General features: G+C 39.8%; 1 protein-coding gene across 8 annotated transcripts in view; it reads right to left on the bottom strand.

Moving 5' to 3' along the window:
- Nucleotides 1-5,533: 5,533 nt before the first annotated feature.
- The window catches only part of hace1 (HECT domain and ankyrin repeat containing E3 ubiquitin protein ligase 1), a 69,067-nt gene continuing 48,901 nt past the window's right edge, over nucleotides 5,534-25,699 (bottom strand). For 6 of the 8 annotated variants that reach the window (XM_059982320.1, XM_059982324.1, XM_059982322.1 and 3 more), the window contains 5 exons: nucleotides 20,710-20,808; nucleotides 18,125-18,195; nucleotides 12,965-13,045; nucleotides 7,786-7,899; nucleotides 5,534-6,360 (listed from right to left, as the gene is read on the bottom strand). In XM_059982320.1, the coding sequence (XP_059838303.1) occupies nucleotides 6,258-6,360; nucleotides 7,786-7,899; nucleotides 12,965-13,045; nucleotides 18,125-18,195; nucleotides 20,710-20,808 (468 nt within the window). In that variant the 3' untranslated portion in view covers nucleotides 5,534-6,257. The remainder of the gene's footprint in view (nucleotides 6,361-7,785; nucleotides 7,900-12,964; nucleotides 13,046-18,124; nucleotides 18,196-20,709; nucleotides 20,809-25,699) is intronic. The other 2 variants (XM_059982323.1, XM_059982325.1) reach the window with 1 other exon arrangement.

Genomic DNA, 25,699 nt, shown 5'->3' with positions numbered 1-25,699 from the left:
GGGACCGAATAATACCATCCCAATTACGTTATCAGAGTGATAATCACCAATGCAAAATGGGTCTATTCAAGCATTTTTCTGTATTGGAAATATCTATATAAAATATTTGAAATTTTGCATTAGCATTACCTAAGTGCTACAATTACTTTAATTATAGAAGCAATGAATTAAGTGTAAATGTGTTATTTATAATATATAGCATATATTAAAAAACAAATTGGAAGTATAATAAAGTCTGAAAATGGCTCTGGCAATATAGCTCAATGAATCATTACTGACATCAATCATTGAAGGGCATTGCTTGCTCTTTGAAGAAATGTGAATATGGAATTTCACTTCATTAATGACCAAATGAAAATAAAACATATAACTAGAATATAGAACAGGCCCTGCAGCCTATGAGGTTGGGCTGAACTAATTAAACTATCACCTGCATTGGTCCTCTTGGCTCTCCTAATTCCTGCCTTGAGTTCTTTTCTAGCCTCTATAAATCACTTGATTACCTTTTCAAAGAACTCTGTGTGTGTTGGTTGTTAACACAAACACATTACACTGTATAACACACACAAAATGGTGGATGATCTCAGCAGGCCAGGCAGTATCTACGGAAAAGAATACAGTCGACCTGAATGGAGAGGGAGGTTGAAGTGTAGAGCTGCGAAGTTAATTGGTGAAAGAAACTGAAGACCATGAAAGAAAGAACAGGGGGAAGAGCACCAGAGGGAGGCAATGGGAGGGCAAGGAGATAAAGTGAGAGAGGAAAAAGGAGATATGGAATGGAGAAGGGGGGAGGGGTGGCAGTACCAGAAGTTTGGGAAATCGATGTTCATGCCATCAAGTTGGAGATGACCCAAATGGAATACAAGGTGTTGCTCCTCCCAGCTGAGTGTGGCCTCATCGCGATGTTGGAGGAGGCCACGACTGACATATCGGAATTAAAATGGGTGGCCACTGGGAAATCCTGCTTTTGCTGGCAGACAGAGCGTAGGTGCTTGGCGAAGCGGTCTCCCAGTCCACGTTGAGTCTCACCGATATACAGGAGGCCACACCAGGTACACTGGACACAGTATATGACCTCAACAGTCTCACAGGTAGCTACATTCCATTCGAGTAGCCTTCCCCCTTCCCCTTCAGGTTTCACCTATAACCTTGTGTTTTCCTCTCCCCTCTCCTCACCCTTTTTACTCCTGTCCTGCCAAAGGATCATGGCCCATAAAGTCAACAGTACTCTTTTCCACAGACGATGCCTGGTCTCTTGAGTTCCTACACATTTTATGTGTGTTGCTCGGATTTCCAGCATCTGCAGATTTTCTCTTGTTTAACATTACACTGTGTATTTTTATCCACAAACATTAGAAATTTGAATCTTGACTATCGATTACAGGTCAATGTTCAATGCCATAATCCTCTTGGTATACAGTGCTGATAAAGAACATTCACCACCTCCCCTGGGAAGATTTCATGTTTTTTTGTTTTACAACATTGAATCACAGTAGATTTAATGCAGCATTTTTGATACTGATCAAGAGAAAAGAGTCTTTCATGCCAAAGTGAAAACAAATTTCTACAAATTGGTCTTAATTTATTAAATATAAAATAATTGATTACATAATTACTCAAGTCAGTATTTAGTAGATGCACCTTTGGCAGCAATTACAGCCTTGAGTCTGTGTGGGTCGGTCTCTATCAGCTTTGCACATCTGGACACTGCAACCTTTCCCCATTCTTCTGTACAAAACTGCTCAAGTTCTGTCAGATTGCATGGAGATCATGAATGAACAGCCCTTTTCAAATCCAGCCACAAATTCTCAACCAGATTGAGGTCTGGACTGACTTGTCAACTTCATGACATTAACTTTGCTGTTTTTAAGCCATTCCTGTGTAGCTTTGGCTTTATGCTTGGGGCCATTGTCTGGCTGGAAAACATCTTCTCCCAATTTGCAATTCTCTTACAGACTGCATTAGGTTTTCCTCCAGGATTTCCCTGCACTTTGCTGCATTCATTTTACCCTCTACTTTCACAAGCCTTCCAGGGAAGCATCCTGACAGCATGATGCAGCTACCACCATACTTCACAGTAGGGATGGTGTGTTTTTAACGACACCATGTTTGGCTTATGCTAAACATAACATTTCATCTGATGGCCAAAAAGCTCAATTTTGGTTTCATTGCCAAAATTGAACCTTCTTCCAGTTGACTTCCAAGTCTCCAATGTGCCTTCTGGCAAACTCTAGTCGAGATTTCATGTGGGTTTTTTTTAAACAAAGGCTTTCTGTTTGTCACTCTCCAATAAAGCTGCAACTGATAAAGCACCCAGGCAACAGTTGATATATGCGCAGTTTCTTCCATCTCAGTCACTCAAGCTTTCAACTCCTCCAGAGTTGTCATAGGTCTCTTGGTGGCCTCCTCACCTTTTTGCAGCTTTGCTTAGAGTGTTCTTTTGTGTTCATGGTGTAGCTTTTGCCAGAATACTGATTCGCTAGCCCTCCTCCCCTTCTTACCCCATCCCTTATTTATTATTCCCCCCTTTTTTCCCTCTCTCTGCCCCTCACAAACAATCCTTGCCTGCTCTCCATCTCCCTCTGGTTCTCCCCTCCCGCTTTCTTTCTCCCTAGGCCTCCCATCCCATGATCCTTTCCCTTCTCCAGCTGTGTATCCCTTTTGCCAATGAATTTTCAAGCTCTTGGCTTCATCCCTCCCCCTCCTGTCTTCTCCTATCATTTTGTATCTCCCCCTCCCCCTCCCAAATCTCTAACCATCTTTTCTTTCAGTTATTCCTGACGTAGGGTTTCGGCCTGAAACGGCCTGACTGTACTTCTTCCTATAGACGCTGCATGGCCTATTGCGTTCCACCAGCATTTTATGTGTGTTACTTGACTCACTAGCTGTTGGACCTTTGAGATATGGGTGTATTTTTACTACCATCAATTGAAACACTGTGACTACACACAGGTGATTTCAAATTAACTAATTATGTGACTTCTAAAACCAATTGGCTGCACCAGTGATGGTTTGGTGTATCATATTAAAGGAGGTAAATACTTAGGCAATCAATTATTATGTGCTTTATGTTTGTAGTTACTTTAGATCACTTTGTAGAGATCTGTTTTCACTTTGACACAAATCTTTTTCTGTTGATCAGTGTCAATAAAGCCAAATTATACCCACTGTGAATCGATGTTGTAAAACAATAAATATGAACATTTCCAAGGGGGTGAATACTGTTTATAGGCACTGTAAATCATTAAGCATCTAAATTTGTGCTCAATCTCTTCCTCTGCAAACTGGATCCAAAACTTCCTCATCAAGAGACAACAGTCAGTAAAGATTAATATATTTTCCTCACTGACAATCTGCACAGATGCACCTCAAGGATGCATGCTTAGCCCACCGCTTCATTCATGACTGTAACAACAGTTACAAAATCACAAATGAAGCCGGTGTTGGTAGAATTTCAGAGGGCAACAAGCAGGCATACTGGAGTGAGGTAGATCAAAAAACTGGTTTTGCAACAACTTTGCACTTAATATCGGCAAGACCACGGAATTGATTTTGGACTACAAGGGGAAGTCAGAACACACACCAGTCCTCACTGATGTATCAGTATTGAAAAGGGGTAACTTTTTCATATCTACATCTACAAGCATCTGTCCTGGGCCCAGCACATTGATGCAATCACAAAGAAGGCATGCCTGCAGCCGGAATTCGAGGAGATTCAATGTGTTACCAGACACTTGCAAGTCTCAGAATATACAGTGGCGAGCATTCTAACTGGTTCCATCAACTTCTGATGAAGAGGCTTCAATGCGAGAGGCTGTAGAGGATTGTAGACTTAGCCGTCTCTTTCACAGGCACAGCCTTCTCCGCCATCGAGGATATTTTCAGAGGCAGTCCCTCAAGAAGGCAGCATCTATCATTAAGGATTGAGGAACACCTTCTTCCCCTCTGCCATCAGTTATTGGATAGTCCATTAACTCTATCTCATTATTCATTCTTTTGCTTAATTTATTCTGTAATTTAAAATCAGTTATATATTTTTGTATTGCCCTGCAGCGGTAAAATAAATTTCATGTCACTTAAGACAGTGATTCTAAAAGGCTCCATCTTAAATGAGAATATATGCCTAGAGCAGGGATTCCCAAACTTTTTTTACCCCACAGAACACCTGCTTAATGGAACTGATACATGGCATAAAAAAGGTTGGAAACCCCTGCACTAGAGTATTACAGGAACTGAGAATAAGCTCCTAACAGGATACATCAAGTTTGGCAAAATATTCCTCAAGATCAGGGTCCAGTTTGACTCCATTAGATTTGTTTTTCTCCTTTCAACTATCTCAGTGTACATGCTTAGAATGATCTGCCTGGATGGTATGCAAAAAAAAGTTTCCCACCTTCCCCCCACCCCCCCACCCCCAGTATCTCAGTGACAATAATAAATCAATTTTAAAAAGGTGGAGAAGCAAGTCCATCTGTGGATGTGAACTTCCCACTATTCAGGACATTTACAGTGACAAGTGTGAAGAAAGGGCCTGAAGGATCTTTGGGGACCTGTGTCAGCACAACCACAAACTGTTCCAGCTGTTACCATCTGGGAAACAGTACCGCTGCACTAAAGCCAGGACCAACAGGTTCTGGTACGGCTTTTTCCACCAGGCCATCAGACTGATTAATTCATGCTGATACAACTGTATTTCTAAACTATATTGACTGTTCTGTTGTACATCTTACTGTAGATATTATTTATTACAAATTACTATAATTTACATGTTGCACATGTACCACCCCGGGAAAGGTTTCACTGTGAATGCAATAGTCTTTAGAAGCACTGCTAGGTCTTTCTGTAGCAGCAGTGTTTGGGTTATGGTTGGAGATAACAGGTGCTTTGCAATGTGACCTGTCCAATGAGGGGAGTGTTTTTTTTGGCTGTGTGTCTGACACCGAGGTGCTCAAGGCCTTTTGTTCAGCGGAAGATGCCAGAAAGAAGAGGTTGTAGACTCCAGAAAGGAGTGGACTTGGATGGGGCCGGGAGTCGATGAAGCCCGAGGAAATCGATAAAGGACCAGCATAAGGGAAATCATGAGCTCCAACTTGTGCACATTAGACCGTTTCATTAAAATGGGCCCTTTTCTTTTTGTTTTATTTCACTAACCCTTCAGTCAAATTAAGAATTATAAAGCTAAATCATTTAATTGCATATGGTGTACTGTCTGTTATTTTGTAGTACTGATTTGTACCAGGGTGACACATCACGCAGCATCCACACAAACAGGAGGTTTTGCACCTCAATCTCATACATTTGGTGGGGCCAGAGATTGTCTTCCCTAGACTTACGCTGCCATCAGAATTTGAGGGTTACATACATTCAGAGATGTAAAGATTTTTACTCCTCATGTATGTGAAGGATGTAAGAAATAAAGTCAATTCAAGTGATGAATCCGAGAGAAGAAAAAGATATGCAGAATGACATTGAAGCATTATCCATTTTATAGTAGACATTAAATAATGCAACATAGCTACAATGGCAATTTTTTCAGTAAGAAATTTAATACGTTTTTAGAAAAAGACATGCAATTGTCAAGAAAACCAGGTAGATGCACCATGCTTTTCAAATGGACAGGATAAAGCAATATATACATAAACTTCACAATATACAAATACTTCCATAAGGTAGTTTAATCCATTTAAGATGGTAGTTAAGATTTGGCAGAAATTCTGTAAAATAATTTTGGTTGTTAGAATCTATTAAATATTTTGTCATTTCTAATGATAATGCCCTCCCTCAAAAAGATGTTAAATTATGAAGACTGAGTAATAAACTAAAAATTAACATCTTCACAAAAAAATAAAACGTCTGTCCTTGTCTTACAAAAAATATAATGAAACCTTGGCTTTTTCTTACCCTCCACTGTAAGTGAGGTTTGGCAACTGAACCTGCATACTTCAGCCACTAATTCAAGTACTCCAAGAGTATGTCTGCATTTCAGAATACCTTTTCTACATATATTGCAAATTTACAAATTCCTATCCCTTCCCCCAAGTGCATAAGTTATGTATAACAATTTTAAAAATAAAAAAATTCTAAAATAACACACGCATAATGCTTGACATCAGCAATCAGTGCTTGCCATGCATATACAAATGTGCTACAGTGAATTTGCAAATCAATCTGGAAACTTTTTAAAATCGGAAGCACTATTGAACAGAGTTGAGGAATGAAGGTCTCTTCTACAGTCACTTCCATGTCTTTAGATATACTTATGCCATGGTATATCCATAGCTGCCGCAGTGTAATGCCACGAGAATTCGATCTTTCAGGTTTTCTTTGCTGGGGTATTCTGGCAATTTCAACATGTTAATGCTGGAAAAGATGATTTTGAAATGTTCGCATTAAATTTGTATAAAGATTTGAATTGTACCCACTAATGTTTTAAATGCATCAAAGAACAAAGTAAGCTTCTGAATTTATGAATTACAATTCCTCCCAAGATCTCACCGTCACAGAAATTTGTTATCAAGAAACAGCTGAGGAGGAAATAACACAATGATTATTAGTCCAGTCAGTATTCTAGCTTATAGTTCTGGAGAATTGAGCTTCAGAATACTCTATTTTTAACCAAGTTGTTCCTGTATAGTTACAGTAATGGCACCTGACATGGAAAAATTGCCAATATCCTGTATAAAAAGTAGGACAATCTGGCTTACCGCTGCCATGTCTGCTCTCAGTCATCAGCAGAAAATGGAAGATGTCATCATTTTAACTGTGCTCAAGAAGCTCAACATCCTACAGGACACAGCAGCCCACCCACAACCACTCACTCCATCACTGATGCAGTGCGTAGCAATGGGTACCATTTATAAGATGCCTTGTAGTAACACACAAAGACCGCCATCTGAAAGTTGCCCTCCAAGCCATGTAGAAATACATTGCCGGCAATGGGCGAAAATCATGGAAATCTCTCATTAACCTCATTGTAGGTATTCCTATACCTCAAGGACTGCAGCAATTCACTGCCATTTTCTTAAGGGCAATTAAGTACTGATTTAGCTGTAAACCCCAAGTCCCCAACAATGAATAAACAAAAAAAAAAATCAAGGCTGTGGCAGAAAGTACCCAAAATATATTAGGCCATGATGTCAAGTGTTAATCCAATGAAGGTCAATTCTAAAGGTGTTTATGGTCTATTTGCATAAATGTTAAACTTAAGTAAATCTCAGACATGTAATATTTTATGGTTTGTCAATTAGATTTGATTTACAAATAGAGAAATATAAAAGTAAATACCATTGTACATTTCATTGTGGTGGCAATTATTTTTAATCACAGAAAATTACTGCCTACTATTCTAGCTACATGAGAGCCCATAAATACATTTATCTAACAGCTGTTAAAAGTGTGCAAAGAATACCTAATAAATGCCAATACAGAGAATTAGTCTTTAAGAAAATGGCTGTTGGATTGCGATGATTTTATTACAAAAATTTCTGCCTTAACAAAATTTCAGAGTACTTTAAATGCTTCCAATACATTGTTCCATTACTGTGATGGTAATCTAACCATAAATTTATTCTTCAGCTGACATTTATCTTCCTGTCACAGCATTTAATAGTCTAAACAGACTATCATCTTGAAATCAACTGATTTTTATGAAACCAAGGACAAACCATAGTTTGAATGACATTTCTAACAGATACAGATGGAATTAAGAGAAATATTTACGTTGACTTATAAATTTAATAAATCAAATGCTCCCTCCATTTTACAATGCTCATAAATTCTACATACCAGGTACTGGATGTTGGTAAGAGGTTGGACGTGTAAGGTACAGCAGCTATCGTGAACTTCTGCAATCCGCTACCACCCATAAGGTAAGCAAAGCCACCATGTGGGACTCTTGAGCTTAGAAAATGAAAAGTTTAAGAACATAAATAAACAATCTATTCACTTCCATTAAAACACACTTGTATCAAAATAAATAAAAATGTCACACTTTGCACAAAGCATGGCACTTTTCCACGTATTGTTAGCTTTAAATAATCAATGTGCAAATGAAAGAAATACTAAAGCAGCATTTTTGCTATTTCCAACAGCACCGCTCAATGCAGCATAGCTCCTAACATAAAAGGGTATCAAGTTAATAAAACCAACCCTCCGCCAAACATCAAACACACACACACGTGCAGATCAGCCAAAAACCAAGAAACTGCAGAGTTGTGGACACAGCTCAGTCCATCACAAAGACCTGCCTCCGCTTCCTGAACTCCATCCACACTTCCTGCTGCCTCAGAAAAGCAGCCAGTATAATCAAAGATCACCCCTGTGATCCCCATTACTCCACCCCACCCCCACCCAATCATTCTCTCTTCCCTCTTCTAGCACACAGAAGATACAAAAGCTTGACAACTTTTAACCACGCCACCTTATGCCATCAGGTTGGAGGCTACCCGGACCGAATACGAGGTGCTGCTCCTTCACCCTGAGAGCACCCTCATTGTGGCAAAAGAGGCTGTGGACCAACATGTTGGAACGGAAATGGAGAGAGGAATTAAAACGGTTGGCCACTGGGAAATTCCACTTTTGGGGATGGAGCAGAGGTGCTCATCAAAGCTCCATTTACATTGGTACTTACCAGTGTAGAAGAGGTTGCATCAGGAGCATCGGATCGGTAGTCTCGAACCTGATGGCGTGAATAACAATTTCTCCTTCTGGTAATTTCATTTCTCCCTTCCCACTCCAGCTTCTTAGCTCGTCTCCTCTCCTGCCTATCACCTCTCCCTGGTACCCTCCTCCTTCCTTTCCTCCCATGATCCACTTTCCTCTCTTATCAGACTCCTTCCTCTGCCATCCTTTATCTTTCCCACCCACCTGGCTTCACTTATCACCTTCTAACTATTCCTTCTTTCCTTCCCCCTTTTTATTTTGGCATCTTACCCCTTACTTTCCAGTCCTGAAGGTGCCTTTTGGCCCGAAACTTTGACTGTGTGTTAATTTCCATAGATGCTGCCTGACCTACTGAGTTCCTCCAGCACCTTGAGTATGCTGCTCTGGATTTCCAGCATCTGCAGAATCCCGTGTTCTCAAGATATCATAAGTGTGGTCTTTCTCCAAGCACACTCAGCTTACACAAACATGCACACCCAGACCATGACTTCATGTTGTAGCTCATGATCACCAATTAGCAAAGATATTCCAAATCACCAGCACATAAAAAGCTATTGACAAAGTGCTTGTAAATGGGAATAGAAGATAGATTGGTTGGCATAGACATAGTAGATCAATGATTCAGTCATGTGATCAGCAGAGACAAGAAAATGACCTGGGGTGTCTGCCAGCTGTATTTGTGATCTGCAGTAAATGCCAACAGGTCAATGCCTCAAACAACACACACAAAATGCTGGTCCTGACGAAGGGTCTCGGCCTGAAATATCGACAGCGCTTCTCCCTATAGATGCTGCCTGGCCTGCTGTGTTCCACCAGCATTTTGTCTGTGTTGTTTGAATTCCCAGCATTTGCAGATTTCTTCGTGTTTGCAGGTCAATGCCTCACTGGTTAATTCCCAAGAGGTCAACTGCTATGCAGATTTAGGATATCGATGTACTCACTCACAATTCATCTATCATAACGGCTTCTCAGTAAATGTGATTAAGTAACTTCACAGACAACTATTCCAGACTGCTCCATCAAACCAGCCCATCTAGGGCAATAGCTTCTGTGGTCAAACTGAAATAGTAGTCTTCCAGCAGCCACAGGTGAATCATGACTGCACATTTTAACCAACTTAACTTTTTTTCAGGAAACCACTGAAAATGCTGTCACTGATTAAGTGGACTGTGAAAACCTGTACTCATTCCACAATTATACTTTTACTTCTACTTGGGTGCCATGGTAGCACAGTGGTTAGTTGCGATGCTGGGCGGCATGGTGACAAGGGCCAGAAGGGCCTATTCGTGTTGCTCTCAATCAAGGAGAACAACACGACCTTCGTCACCCACAGTTCTGAATTCTGAACAGGCAAATGCCAATTTCATATAGATTTGACTAGCAGTTATGGATATTGGCCATTTGGTAAACTGTGTATGTTTAAATTCCTTACTTGCAAAATCAATCACAGTTCACAATACAGATGTTATAAATTAATTGAAAGTACAAGTTAACAACCTGATGATACTTTGAAGTTGGCAAAGTAATTGTCACCTCATTGGTATGTGCATCCCTTGCATCCTTCTGTCATGTTCTTATCTTGTCTCAGTAAACCTCAAAGGCTCGGGTAAACTGCTGTGCAAAGGGAAGCTCTGCTCTTCCAAGACATCTCTTTCCTGGCCTGTCTGCACACTATCTGCAATCTAACCTTGTCTGGACAGTAACCCTTGCCTTACTGCAACATCCACAAAAAGACTAATTAAATGTGCATCCCTGGTTGCTCATCAACCACATCAACTGATCTGGTGTCACACAAAAACCAGGCAGGGCAAAGATGGCAGATTTCTTTGCTTGAAAGATATGAAATAGGTTTTTACAACAATATAGCTCTTCTGCAGTCCTCATTACAAATGACCAGAACTTTCATTACAGATGATTAACCAGATTTAAGTTCCGCAGCTATCATGCTGGGATGTGAATATTGGTCTTTGGATCACGAGTTTGGTACAAGCTCAATTTAATGTTAACAGACAAGTAATGACGTATATTATTTGATTTTGCATTTCACATAGCATTATCCATATTCCAGACACGAGGAAATCTGCAGATGCTGGAAATTCAAGCAACACACGCAAAATGCTGGTGGAACGCAGCAGGCCAGGCAGCATCTATGGGAAGAAGTACACCAGCATTTTGTGTGTGTTTGTTGATCCATATACCAGCACTGCTTAGAACAAATTCTTTCACTACACAACAAAACTTGATGTAGCATATGCTAGAACTGATGCAATACTTAACCCAAGTTTTTAATGACATGCCTTTCATGCCAATGTGCTCAAGGAAATCCTAAATACGACAAGGCAATGAAGGAGGATTTTCATATAAAAATCATGACCTCACTCAGCAAAGCAGTGAAATAATCTGACTGATACCATCATTGCTTCTTCATTCTGACAATGATTGAATGTGACATCCAAAGTGAAGTTTAATTCTAGATCAGAAGTTTTATCCATCAACTGATCCATCCTTGCAAAATCCCTACCTCCCTCAGGAGTCCAAAATACAAGCATGATCTGATGTTGAAATTAAGCATCTGCTCTGCAATATCTGTTCCCAGGTGCCTACATTCATAAATCGGATTGAACACAACACCAAAAGATGAAGGTGAGATGATAATTGTTGCTAATAGGGTGAAATATGATTCTACTCCCACAGAGACATCAGGAATTTATTCATGCGTAAAAATCAGTATGTGAGGCTCTGGAAAACAGCATGAGAGAATATAAAGCTCCAGTTAGGCCACACTGGAATACTGTATTCAGTGCTGGTCACCCCCATTATAGAAAGTATATGGAGACATTGGAAGGGCTGCAGAAAAGGATCGTCAGAATGCTGCCTGGATTTGAGAGTCTTAGCTACGAGGAGATGGATAGATTTGGCTAACTTTCTCTGGAGTACCAGTGGCTGAGGGAGACTAGACAGAAGTTTATTAAATGAGAGGCATAGAAAGGATAGGTAGTCCAAAGTACTTTCCAAAGGTAAAAATGGCAAAGACTGGAGGCCATAACATTAAGATGAAATGGGGTAAGCTTAAGGAGATAGGCAGGGCAAGTTCATTTTCTACAAGAGGAGTAGATGCTTGGAAAACACTGCTAGACATGGTGATTCAAGTAGACACAACAGTGACATTTAACAAATGTGTAAATGAAGGGAATGAATCACAGGCAGGAAAGTTGGGATTAGCTTCATTTGACATCATAATCAGCACAAACATCATGGCCCAGAGGCCCTGTTCCTCTGCTTTAATTTACAATGTTTTATCTAAGCTCTCCAAGCTGTACATTGGTGATAACTGATGTAGAGAGTGTCACTTTGTTTGCAGTGGGACGGAGGTTTTGCAGGTTGCATGAACGAGCATTTATCTTTGATTGGACACTTGGTCAATGCCTGGCTTCTTGGCTTAGCAGAGCAAAGGATATCCCTTTGGTAACCTCCATCTATTAGAATAGCACTAACTGCTGTAGATCCCTGACAGAGCCGTCCACCTCATTATTAATAAGTCATGGGATTGCAATGAAGTATGGCATTTGATATCAAGAATTTCTTATGATCCATGCAACACACACAGAATGCTGGAGTAACTCATCAGGCCAGGCAGCATCTATGGAAAAGAGTACAGTTGTTATTTTGGGCCAAGACCCTTCAGCAGGTCTGGAGGAAAAAAAAGATGAGGAGTCAGAGTGAGAAGGTGGGGGAGGGGAGGGGAAGAAGAAACAGAGTGACAGGTGAAACCAGGAGGGAGGGGAAGTGAAGAGCTGGGAAGTTGATTGGTGAAAGAGATACAGGGCTGGAGAAGGGGTAATCAAATAGGAGAGGACTGAAGGCCATGGAAAAAAATAAAAAGGGGAAGGAGCACCAGAGGGAGGTGATGGGAAAGCAAGGAGATAAGGTGAGAGAGGGAAAAGGGGATGGGAAATAGGGGGGGGGGGGGCATTAACAGAAGTTCATATAATTGAATTAACTTTATAACTTTATTAATTTACTTCAATACATGAGTAAAAATCGTTACGTTACATCTCTGTTCAAATATGCATTGTGCAATTGTAGTAATTTATAATAAATACTATGTACAGCAAGATAGTCAATATAACAGAGAAATACAGTTGCATCAGCATGAATTAGGCAGGTCTGATAGCCTGGTGGAAGAATCTGTCCCGGAGCCTGTTGGTCCTGGCTTTTATGCTGCGATAATGTTTCCCAGATGGTAGCAGCTGCAAGTTTGTGGTTGCGGTGACTTGGGTCCCCAATGATCCTTTTTACACACCTGTCTTTGTAAATGTCCTGAATAGTGGGAAGATCACATCTACAGATGCACTGGGCTGTCCGCTTCACTCTCTGCAGAGTCCTGCAATTGAGGGAAGTAGTTCTCATACCAAGCAGTGATCATGCTCCTATAGAAAGTTCTTGGAATTTGGGAGGCCATACCAAACTACTTCAACAGTCTGAGGCGAAAGAGGTGCTGTCGTGCCTTCTCCACCACACAGCCGGTACGTACAGACTGCATGAGATCCTCAGTGATGTTTATACCAAGGAACTTAAAGCTGATGTCTTAAAGATTCATTCACAATGAACTCATCCTAAGAGTCTTTGCCTCCAACTTTCAAAGTTCCCAAACCTCCCTGAATACTCTGCCATATTTATTAAGTCAAACAGCACGATAAGTCATATTAACCCAGCTCGCCCTTGCTGATCAAGGTGCCTTCCTAAGTAGTCCCATTTACCTATATTTGACCCATATCCCTTTTCTATCTATCAACCTGTGTAAATGTCTGTTAAAGTTATTATTGTACCACCCTCTCCTGTTTGCTCTGACAGCTCAATCCATATACCCACCAACCCCTGTATCAAAGATCTGTTCCTTTGGTCCCCTTTGAATCTCCCACCCCTTCACCTGAAACCTATGTCTTCTAGTTTCAAACATCCCTACCCTGGGAAAGACTGACCATGCTCCAAACCTGGGCTCCTCATGACGTTATAAACCGCTGTCGGGTTACCCATCACTCTCTTTGGCTTCAGAGAAAACAGCCCCAGACTATCCAGTCTCTCCTTATAACTCAAACCCTCAAATCTTTTCTGCATCCTCTTTAGCTTAATCTTTTAATAGAAACATAGAAAATAGGTGCAGGAGTAGGCCATTCGGTCCTTTGAGCCTGCACCTCCATTCAGTATGATCATGGCTGATCATCCAACTCAGAACCCTGTACCTGCTTTGTCTCCATACCCCCGATCCCTTTAGCCACAAGGGCCATATCTAACTTCCTCTTAAATATAGCCAATGAACCACCCTCAACTGTTTCCTCTGGCAGAGAATTCCACAGATTCACCACTCTCTGTGTGAAGAAGTTTTTCCTCATCTAAAAGGCTTCCCCTTTATCTTTAAACTGTGACCCCTTGTTCTGGACTTCCCCAACATCGGAAACAATCTTCCTGCATCTAGCCTGTCCAATCCCTTTAGAATTTTATACATTTCAGTAAGATTCCCCCTCAGTCTTCTAAATTCCAGTGAGTATAAGCCTAGTCGATCCAGTCTTTCTTCATATGATAGTCCTGCCATCCCAGGAATCAATCTGGTGAACCTTCTCTGTACTCCCTCTATGGCAAGAATGTCTTTCCTCAGATTAGGGGACCAAAACTGCACACAATACTCTAGGTGCGGTCTCACCAAGGCCTTGTACAACTGCAGTAGAACCTCCCTGCTCCTGTACTCAAATCCTTTTGCTATGAATGCCAACATACCTTTTGCCTTTTTCACCGCCTGCTGTACCTGCATGCCCACCTTCAATGACTGGTGTACAATGACACCCAGGTCTCGTTGCACCTCCCCTTTTCCTAATCGGCCACCGTTCAGATAATAATCTGTTTTCCTGTTCTTGCAACCAAAGTGGATAACCTCACATTTATCCATATTAAATTGCATCTGCCATGAATTTGCCCACTCACCCAACCTATCAAAGTCACCCTGCATCCTCCTCACAGCTAACACCGCCGCCCAGCTTCGTGTCATCTGGAGATGCTGCATTTAATTCCCTCATCTAAATCATTAATATATATTGTAAACAACTGGGGTCCCAGCACTGAGCCTTGCGGTACCCCACTAGTCACTGCCTGCCATTCTGAAAAGGTCCTGTTTACTCCCACTCTTTGTTTCCTGTCTGCCAACCAATTCTCTATCCACATCAATACCATACCCCCAATACCGTGTGCTTTAAGTCTGCACACCAATCACCTGTGTGGGACCTTGTCAAAAGCCTTTTGAAAATCTAAATATACCACATTCACTGGCTCTCCCCTAACCGGTCTATAACTATAGACTAACCGGTCTATAATTCCCCGGTTTTTCTCTCCCTCCTTTTTTTTAAAAAGTGGGGTTACATTGGCCACTCTCCAATCCCCAGGAACTAATCCAGAATCTAAGGAGTTTTGAAAAATTATCACTAATGCATCCACTATTTCTTGGGCTACTTCTTTAAGCACTCTGGAATGCAGTCCATCTGGCCCTGGGGATTTATCTGCCTTTAATCCCTTCAATTTACCTAACACCACTTCCCTACCAACATGTATTTCCCTCAGTTCCTCCATCTCACCAGACCCTCGGTCCCCTACTATTTCCAGAAGATTATTTATGTCCTCCTTAGTGAAGACAGAACCAAAGTAGTTATTCAATTGGTCTGCCATGTCCTTGTTCCTTATGATCAATTCACCTGTTTCTGACTGTAAGGGACCTACATTTGCCTTGACCAATCTTTTTCTTTTCATATATCTATAAAAGCTTTTACAGTCATTTTTTATGTTCCCTGTCAGCTTTCTCTCATAATCTTTTTTCCCTTTCCTAATTAAGCCCTTTGTCCTCCTCTGCTGGTCTCTGAATTTCTCCCAGTCCTCAGGTGTGCCGTTTTTTTTTTGTTGCTAATTTATATGTTTCTTCTTTGGACTTGATACTATCCCTAATTTCCCTTGTCAGCCACGGGTGCACTACCTTCCCTGATTTATTCTTATTCTTTTCCCAAACTGGGATGAACAATTGTTGTAGTTCATCCATGCGAACTTTAAATGCTTGCCATTGCATATCCACCATCAACCCTTTAAGTATCATTTGCCAGTCTATCTTAGCCAATTCACGTCTCATACCTTCAAAGTTACCCTTCTTTAAGTACAGAATCTTTGTTTCTGAATTAACTATGTCACTCTTCATCTTAATGAAGAATTCCACCATATTATGGTCACTCTTACCCAGGGGGCCTCGCACGACAAGATTACTAACTACCCCTTCATCATTGCTCAATACCCAATCTAGAATGGCCTGTCCTCTAGTTGGTTCCTCGACATGTTGGTTCAGAAAACCATCCTGCATACATTCCAAGAAATCCTCTTCCTCAGCACCCTTACCAATTTGGTTCACCCAATCTATATGTAGATTGAAGTCACCCATTATAACTACTGTTCCTTTATTGCACGCATTTCTAATTTCCTGTTTAATGCCATCCCCAACCTCACTACTACTGTTAGGTGGCCTGTACACAACTCCCACCAGCATTTTCTGCCCATTAGTGTTATGCAGCTCTACCCATATTGATTCCATATCCTCCAGGCTAATGTCCTTCCTTTCTATTGTGTTAATCTCCTCTCTAACCAGCAACGCTACCCCACCTCCTTTTCTTTTCTGTCTATCCCTCCTGAATTTTGAATATCCCTGGATGTTGAGCTCCCATCCTTGGAGCCATGTCTCTGTGATCCCAACTATATCATATTCATTAATAGCTATCTGCACATTCAATTCATCCACCTTGTTACGAATGCTCCTCACATTGACACACAAAGCCTTCAGGCTTGTTTTTACAACACTCTTAGCCCTTACACAATTATGTTGAAAAGTGGCCCTTTTTACATTTTGCCCTGGATTTGCCTGCCTGCCACTTTTACTTTTCAGCTTACTACTTTTTGCTTCTACCCTCATTTTACACCCCTCTGTCTCTCTGCACTTGTTCCCAACCCCCTGCCACATTAGTTTAAATCCTCCTGAACAGCAGTAGTAAACGCTCCCATCTGGCAACCAGAACAACACACAATGCTATAAGTGCAATCTCACTAGTGTCCTATATAGCAATCGATCCCAAAGCCTTCTGTAATGGAGTAATGCTAACATTGTTACCATTGAAGCGCTCACTGAATAAGTAGCTCAACTGATGACTGCTGCAAAAAGCACTCTGTTTGTTTTGGCATATTGGATATGAAGTTATTTGAATAATTCTGCAGTCAATACTGACACTATACTGTCAGATCTCCTGATATCAGCAGAAAGTCTTTTGAAATCAGAAATAAAACACAAACTAGAACTCTATGATTGAATTACTGAGACTAAACATAATAGTTATGTGCAACTTTGAGCGACAATTTATGTTAATTTGGATGAAAACATGCAATGCAATTATGACAAAGTGCATTCAGAAAATGTCAGTAATGATCCTGTAGATTGTGATCAATTCTATACCATGCAATTTCAGAACAAAGAAAATTAAATTAATGAAAATTACTTCAGGTAAAATCAACTTTGGTTTGCACCGGCCTGAAAAACTGCTACTCAATCCAGTATCTGGCCAATTTTGTTTGCATTTTTAATGCCAGTTACCCCAGTCAATATCCACTAAATACACTCAGTGGCCACTTTATTAGGTAACTCCTACACACCGCTGTTGCAACACGTGGTCATGAGTTACTGTTGCCTCCCTGTCAGCTTGAACCAGTCTGGCCATTCGGGTTCAATGGTGCCCGCTGAAATGCCACTCACTGTTTTTTTTTGTTTTTCACACCATTCTCTGTAAACTCTAAAGAATGTTGTACATGAAAATCCCATGAGTTCATCAGTTTCTGAGATATTGCAACATCTCATCCAACACCAACAATCATCGCATGGTCAAAGTCATTTAGATCAGATTTTCCCCCATTCTGATGTTTGGTCTGAACAACAACTGAGCCTCCTGACCATGTCTGCAGGCTTTAATGAGTTGCTGCCACCTGACTGGCTGATTAGATATTTGCATTAATAAGGATAGGTGTACCTAATAAAGTGGCCACTGAGTATATACTAGAAATTGTGATCACAATTGGATTGCTTCATACTCCAATTGACTAAAATCAATTTTAAAAAACATTTACCAAATAGATTTAAATGTTAATAAATACTGTTGGAAATCTTCATGATGACAACCCCAAACTATTTCAAAAATTGAAACAATTTCCATTTCATTTGACTTTAGTGCATTAGTTTTTTTTTTCCTCAGCCACTTCCCTTCTCTTCGTTCACCCAAGCATTCCAATAATTAGAAAGTCATTTAGCAAAGTCAGATATACATGCAGATCTGAACAGGGGCCTGAAATTATTAGTCACATGGCTTTATGAATCAATTTTAATCGCAGTTTGTCTTACCTGCCTGTAACAAACTGTAATAGTAATACACATTCTTCTTGAGTGAACTCTTTGACAACATCCCAGAACCACTAGAAAAAAAGATTTGAGTTGACATTACACAAGAGATTCTGCAGATGTTGGAAATTTTAAGCAACAAACACAGATAATTGCTTTGAGATAACATTAAGTGATATTTTTAATGGGTGGAAACGTAGCTGTGTGAACTTTACATTACAGACAACTTTTCTATAAGGGGAATAAACTCTTCTCGAGCTTCCAACCAAGGGCAGTATCAATTGTAAACAACGTTTTGATGACAAACTCTGCCATTTTCAACAGGGATGATTCCTCATGAAATGGCAGAGCTTGTCATAAAAATGTTGGTTAAAATCAATACCTTTACCTGGCTGAACGCCCGAGAAGAGTTTATTTGTCATATACACTGGCAAAGCACTAGATCCTTTTTCTATAAAGGACTTTTAAAAATATTGATAAACTATACAGCACTAGCTGTGGAATGACCTGAGTTCATTTCCCATGCCTTCTGAATACGGTAGTTAGCTCAATTTACTGAAATCTTGAGATTGCAATAGTTCTTGATGCAACTGAATGCCTTAAGGCTAAACCGCTCCATAAGGTAGGAAGGTAGTAAGAGTGAACTACTGTGGAACTGGAGTCCCATTTGGCACAAGATAGAAGCTTGTTACGCAAATAATGTATGACGACAATTGAAATACTTCATTGCCTTTTATCATCTTGGTTTCAGATTTTTGAAAGTAGAAAATTAAATTCAAATTCTCAAACTGCCATATGCTGTATGAATTTGTGAACTAGTATTGCTGATCTCTGGATCACTCCAAATTATGATAGACTGTATCTGATGTAATGCAAAAGGCAGAATTAATGGCAACATCAATGCTGACTTTTTCTTTTTCCACAACCAGCCTCTTTATTTGCTGGGTGTTTGCACCATTCTTTCATTTCAGATATCCAGCAACTACATACAATGCCCTGTTTTACTGTTCCTGACCCATGTTTCTGCTCCTGCCTTCCTTCATTCACGTGTCCTCCAGTCAGGTAATCTGCATTCACGTCTCTCCCAGACAGGTATTCTGCATTTATAAGACTTCACATCCTCTTTCACCCAGCAGTAACACCATTTTGTATTCACCTTCTCCATCATGAAATATATTTTGTTCCACTTCTCTCCGATGCAAGGGACATTTTTAACTAGTTCTGATGAAAGGTCACAAACCTGACATATTAACTTTTTCTTCTCTTTACCTGACCTGCTGTGTATTTCCAGCATTTTCTGGTTTTTCTATTTTGTCCAAAAGTCACAAGGATAAATGGAAAGGAAATATTTTATATATCTTCAGCCCAAGATGGTCCACACCAACCAAGAAGCCCCATACAAACTCATCCCATTTGCTAGCATTTCCTTCTAAATTTTTCCTATCCATGTACCTGTCCAACAGTGTTCCAAAATACACTACATACATTTTCAATTACATTTTATTAATTTTATTATGGTAATATTTTTGTAATATTAGGTGCTGTTTGTGATACATGTTTTGTGGGTGCACCGTGGTCCAGAGGAATGCTGTTTGCTTACATTCAGATTATAACACACCTGAAAAGTTATGTAAATACCTCAATAACTTTCTCCAGCACTTATTCCACAGAGATACAGACATTCAGTAAAATTAAAAATTGAGTCCATCTTATATTTTTTTCCCTCCTAACTTGAATCCCTACTTCCTGATTCCCAACTCTATCTATGCTCCAATGGTTTGAAACAGCTTTGTAAAAATCACTGTCCCCGAACAGTCTCCAAAATAAAGTCTAAACCTATCCAACCTCTCCCTATATCTTAACCCTCAAGTACTGGCAACATCCTTATAAAGTTCTATCACTTTTTTTCACACTCTTTTAATAACATCCTTCCCACAGCAGGCTGACAAAGCTCAACACAATACCCCAAGTATGACCTCCCAACTTCTGTACTCAATGTCTGCACCTACAAAGGCCAGTGGGCCAAGAGCCTTCTTCACTACCATGACTACACATGATTCCACTTTGAGTGAACCACTATACCACCTACTTCAGTGTAATTTTCAAACTTACTAACCATTAAGTTACAGTTAGTTACTTGAAGTAACCATATCTACATTGCTCAACAATAGCACATATCCAAATACTTTACTATAATTTTGAATACATAACTCACTGAAGATAGTAACATTTCCCCCCACTGATGTAAACTAGAGTTACTGCATTATATTTACTGCTTTATCTTCCATGTATGACAAGTACTTATGTTTGTATACTGCACAACTATGTAACAATGCAGTCCACATTCAAGAAACTTAAGTGACAGCACAAAGAGTGAAGTGCAAATTAAAAAGATTTTGCAAGTTTCTAGAATCTAGATTATTTTTTTCCCTTGTATGGAGACTTCCTTCTACCTTCAAGTTTGCTTTTTTAAACATCTTTTAGGGATGCGTTCCTGTACTATATGGTGATAACAGAGCTTAAACTTAGCCTTCTCGAAGAAAAGGTACACAGCTAATGAATTTTATCTTGCGAGCTGTACTCAATACCTTTATCACTGGGTCTTCTTTATCATAGCCACTGGTGTATTCTGTATTATGTTGCCAGTCAGTCACGTCAATCTCTGGCATTCCTGACAGTAGCAATTCCTTAAGAGAACAATTTGTCATTGTTATCTCTGCAGCCAAGAAATAAAATTCAGACCAGAAATAAAATGCAGATCACAAATTAAATGTAAACACTTGCACTGTGCCAATTCCATTTTATCCTTTCATCAAAGCTGTTCAATTATTTTCCCCAATATTATTACATCTCACCTTGAAAGGTTAATGAAAAATTGCTTAATATAATTTCAAGTCTATCAGACATCACTTCAGGAACATATTATTAAAAAAAGTTAGCCTCAATTGAAAACTATCTTCAGCAGTCTTTTATTCCGTTAATTCAGGTAGACACTAATACTTTCAAAGTCTGACATGTCCTGTCATAGTAATAAAGTCATTTCTTTTCATTTTCATTATTTCAAAAGGGAAAGAAATAGTCTCAACTATCTAATGATTCACCAATTGTTTTTCATGAAGTGCAAACAAATTAAACAAGCTCAGATTTAAAGGTATTTTATACTATCTGTATTTGCAGCTTCATTGTACGTAAATATTAACTAAACAGTAATTTATTAGCTGTGGAAGCAAAAGCGACTGCAGATGCTGTAATCTGGAGTAACAATCAATATGGACAAATTAAGTGTTCATGCAGCAACTGTGGGAGGAAAGAAATTGACAAATTTTTCAGGTCAAAACCCTGCACCTGCTGTGGAAAGACTTATCAACCCATGCACTTAAAATTACTGTATACATTTGGCAAAATTCTTCAGGAAAAAAATTAGAGGACAAAGACATTATTTTTCTATTCAGCTGAAACATAGATCAAGGTTTAGATAAGGCAGCATGTGTGGGACTGTCAAGAGAAAGATTTTAAAAAGGAGGGCCAGGGAGAATGGGAGCATGGTCTAGAAAGCAGCCATTTTTCAAGGGGCCTTTGAAGTCAGAGCATCAGGCTTCAGCAAGAACAGTTAATAATGATCATTTTTTTTTGTTTTTCTCTTGGTAGGAACTAGTGTTAGAGGATTTATGGAAGCAAGGGCAGCGATATGCTCCTCCTGCAAAATGTAGGAGATCATTTCCAAAATACTTGCAGGAAGAATGTCTGCCACAGAACAAATGAAGCTCCAGTAAAATTTACTATGGAGCAACTGTGACATGGAAAATATCACAGATAGTATATTTAGTGTGGTAGTTACAGAAAGGAGATAGATAACCTTTGATTAACCTTAACCAACAGTTAAAGGGATGGCCTCCGAGAGGAAAGCAAAAGCAGTAACTAAGTTTATGATGCTACCATTGACCATTCCACCATTAGGTGAGGACAATATCTAGCAAAAGTATTGGCAGGAAATAAAATTAGCCCAAGAGCAAGATTCCAGAATATACATTAATTCCTTGTTGCCAGAGTCAGGAGTGTCTTGGAGTGGACTTGGAATGTCTTGAGATAGGTGGGACTTGCACAAGGTCAAATCTAAACTGGAGAGGGACCAATATCCTTGAAAAGAGGTTTGCTTATGCTGCTCAAAAGTGTTTAAACTAATGTGGCAGAGGCATGAGTTCAGTAGCAGTGTGGTTGGCAGAAAGATTGACTCAAATGTCAAGGATAAAGCAAGTCCAGCAGACAAAGTAGACAGAGGCATGATAGATGATGCTGGTGGGCAGGGGGAGGTGGTGTCTGGTAGGCTCAATTGTGTTTAGTTTAATGGAAGAAGACAAGTCAGGTAAGCTTACAGCATGGATCAATACATGGAACTATGACATTACTGCATGAGAAAAAGACAGGACTGGCAGCTTAATGTTCTGCAGAATAGAGGTTTCAAGTGACAAAGCAGTATGCAAGAAGGAAATACATAGAGAGGAATCATGTAATGGCACCAGAGGGTAATCACTTCGTGAGGGTAATACTATGGTCAGTGGGAATTAAAAAAAAAGATTTAAGCAAATTGCAGCTAAATGTAAAAATAGGGTATTATAGTAGAAGATTATAACATTCCCAATATTGACTGAGATTACATAACATGGGACAAAATTTGTCAAATCCATCAAAGCTGAATTTGGAGGCAACATGTAGATAGCTTGAAAGAGACCAGGCTGTTTATACCCTTGTCTTAGGAAACAAAATGAGATACATGGTGAAAGTTTCAATAGGGGAATATTTTGGAAATAGTGATTATAATCCTGTACATTTTATGGCAGTTACGGAAAGGTGAAGGTTAGTTCTGAAGACAAATTGTGGCAAGGCTGATTTGGGTGGAGGAAGAGAGGACCTAATGAAAAGGACTTGCACATTTGTGGGAGAAACATCTGATAGCGGCAATTTTTGGAGGTCAGTTAGCAAGAGTTCAGGGTAGTATGCTTAGGTAAGGGCAAAGGAAAAGATGGCAAGATTATAGAATTTTGAATGTATTGATGGTTTGATCAAAAAAAGTGAAGCACATGACAAGTACTGACAGATACAGTTGAGTCCCCTGGGGAATATATAAAGGTGTGAAAGAGTGTTTAAATTGGGAGGGTAAAGAGAGGCCAAGAAATATCCTTGGCAGGCAAGACTGAGGAGAATCCCAATTCATTCTATATTAGAGGTATGAGGACATCTTGAAAAAGAGTGGTTGCCTTGGGGACAAAAGGGATAATGAATTTTTGAAGCCAGGGGATGTAGGCATAGTCTTTAATAAATACCTCATCAGTACTTACAAAGGAGGCAAAGAGTAGAGAGTAGAGGGATACATTGATGGTCTGGAGTATGCCAATACAAGAGGTGTTAGATGTCTTAAAGATACAACGTAGATAACTCCCCAGATTCATATGCAATTCAACCCAAAATGTAATAAGAAACAAGAGAGCTAGGCCCCTGATGGAACATTTTAATTAGGCACAAACAAGGTATCAGATTGGAGGATTGTTCCTTCATTTAAGAGTAACAGAGAGAAGCCAGGTAACCGAACACCTTCACTCTGTCCGCTACAAAAGGCAAGTTTGCCTGGTGTGTATCCATTTCATTCAACTTCCCGTTCCCATTCTGAAGCCTCCAAGCTGATGGCATGAACATCAATTTCTCTAGCTTCTGGTAATTTCTGCGCCCCCCCCCCCCCACACCTCCTTTCTTTTTCCATTCCCCATTCTGGTTCCCCTCTCACTCCTTGTCTTCTCCTCACCTGCCCATTTTGTCCCTCTGGTTCCCTTTCTCCTTCCCTTTCTTCCATGTTTCACTGTCCTTTCTTATCAGATTCCTTCTTTAATCTTCTACATCCCAGTTTCTTACTTCATCCCCTACTGTTCTCCCACCCATCTTCCTTACCTTTGTATTTTTAGTCCCGACGAAGGGTCTTGATCTGAAACACTGCCTGTTTATTCTCCTCCATACATATTGCCTGATTTGCTGAGTTCCTCCACCATTGGTGTGTGTGTGTTGTTCAAGATTACCAGCATTTCCAGAATCTCTTATGTTTATAAACTCAGGCTAGTAACCCTTCCATCCATGGTAGAGAAATTACTGGAGACAATTCTAAGGGATAGGAATTCATTTGGAAAGGCAAGGACTGATTAGGAATAACCAAAATGGCTTGTGCAGGGTGTAGTTCTATCTCACTAATTTAATTGAATATTGTGATGGATGATGACGGTAGATATTATCTACGTGAATCCAAGGCATGGTAGGCTGGTTCTAAAGGATAAAACAGCTAGAATCCAATAGAAACTGGCTAATTGGATCCACGTTGTCTTAGTGACAGGAAACCATTGGCTTCCTATTTGATGGTTCAGTGACTAATAGTGTCCTCCAGGAATCAGAGCTAGACCTTTACTGATGTGACATCCATTAACAATTTGAATGCAAATGTAGGAAGTATGATCAGTAAGTTTGCAGAAAACAAACCCAATGGCATGTGAATAGCGCGGAACGTTGCCTAAAGTTACAGCAAGATAGAAATCTGGCAGGACATTTGGCACAGCATTGTGATTGTAAATTAATCCTGATAAGTATAAAGTGATGTATTTTGGCAAATCAAAAGGGGAGAACGAGTACAGCAAATGTTAGAGCACCAAGGAATGTTGATGAACAGAGAAACTAGAGATGCAAATCCACGGTCCCCTAGAATTGGCAACATAGGTCAACAGGGTGGTGTAGATATCAGGACAAAAAATATGCAACACAAGACCTTATAATGCAACTTTACAAGCCACTTGTTAGGCCACACATAGAATACTATTTGCATTTTTAGCTGCCACAATCCAAGCAGGATGTGATTGCACTGGAGAGAATCGAGAGGTGGTTCACTAGAATGATTGACTTGGGAGAGGATAGGATTACTTTCCATGGAGCAAAGGAAGATGAAGGGTGACCTAATATAAGAATACAAAAATACATGAGCTATAGTTAAGGTTAATAGTCAAAATCTTCGGCCCATGGGGCATCAAAAACAGAAGTGCATAGATTCAAGGTAAGAGGAAGGAGTTTTATAAGTAAACTTTGTTTTTATTTTCACAGAGCAGTTGATACCTAGAATCTGCTGCCAGTGGTGATAGAAATAGATAAAACATGGCACATAAAAACTGCAGTCCTAATGTGGACAAGTAGGATTAGTGAAAATGGGTTAAGTGGGCATGAAAGTGGTAGGCTGAAGAGACTACATCTAATTCTGTAACCTAATAAATTCGCTTGATCGCACTTTTAATCTGTTCAATGATTATGCATACTGCTCTAAATCTTTTCACCTTTATTAGCAAGTTGGAAATTCAGCATAGTATATCAAGGTATTCTATTTTTTTTTGATTCACGGATTTTCACAATAAGACATCTTCTACTGGGGTATGCATCTTTGATTTGCAAAGATAGATTTGGCTGTAATGAATAGCACATCATTCTCTGTCCATACAAATACATTTCACTCAGACTTAACAATTTATCAAATTTTGCTAAACTTCTCCCAAGAATGCA

The sequence above is a fragment of the Hypanus sabinus genome, chromosome 10, assembly GCF_030144855.1.
Source record: "Hypanus sabinus isolate sHypSab1 chromosome 10, sHypSab1.hap1, whole genome shotgun sequence".
Classification (NCBI taxonomy): domain Eukaryota; kingdom Metazoa; phylum Chordata; class Chondrichthyes; order Myliobatiformes; family Dasyatidae; genus Hypanus; species Hypanus sabinus.
Note: the sequence above shows the minus strand (reverse complement) of the source record. Positions and strands in the feature narration are given on the sequence as shown.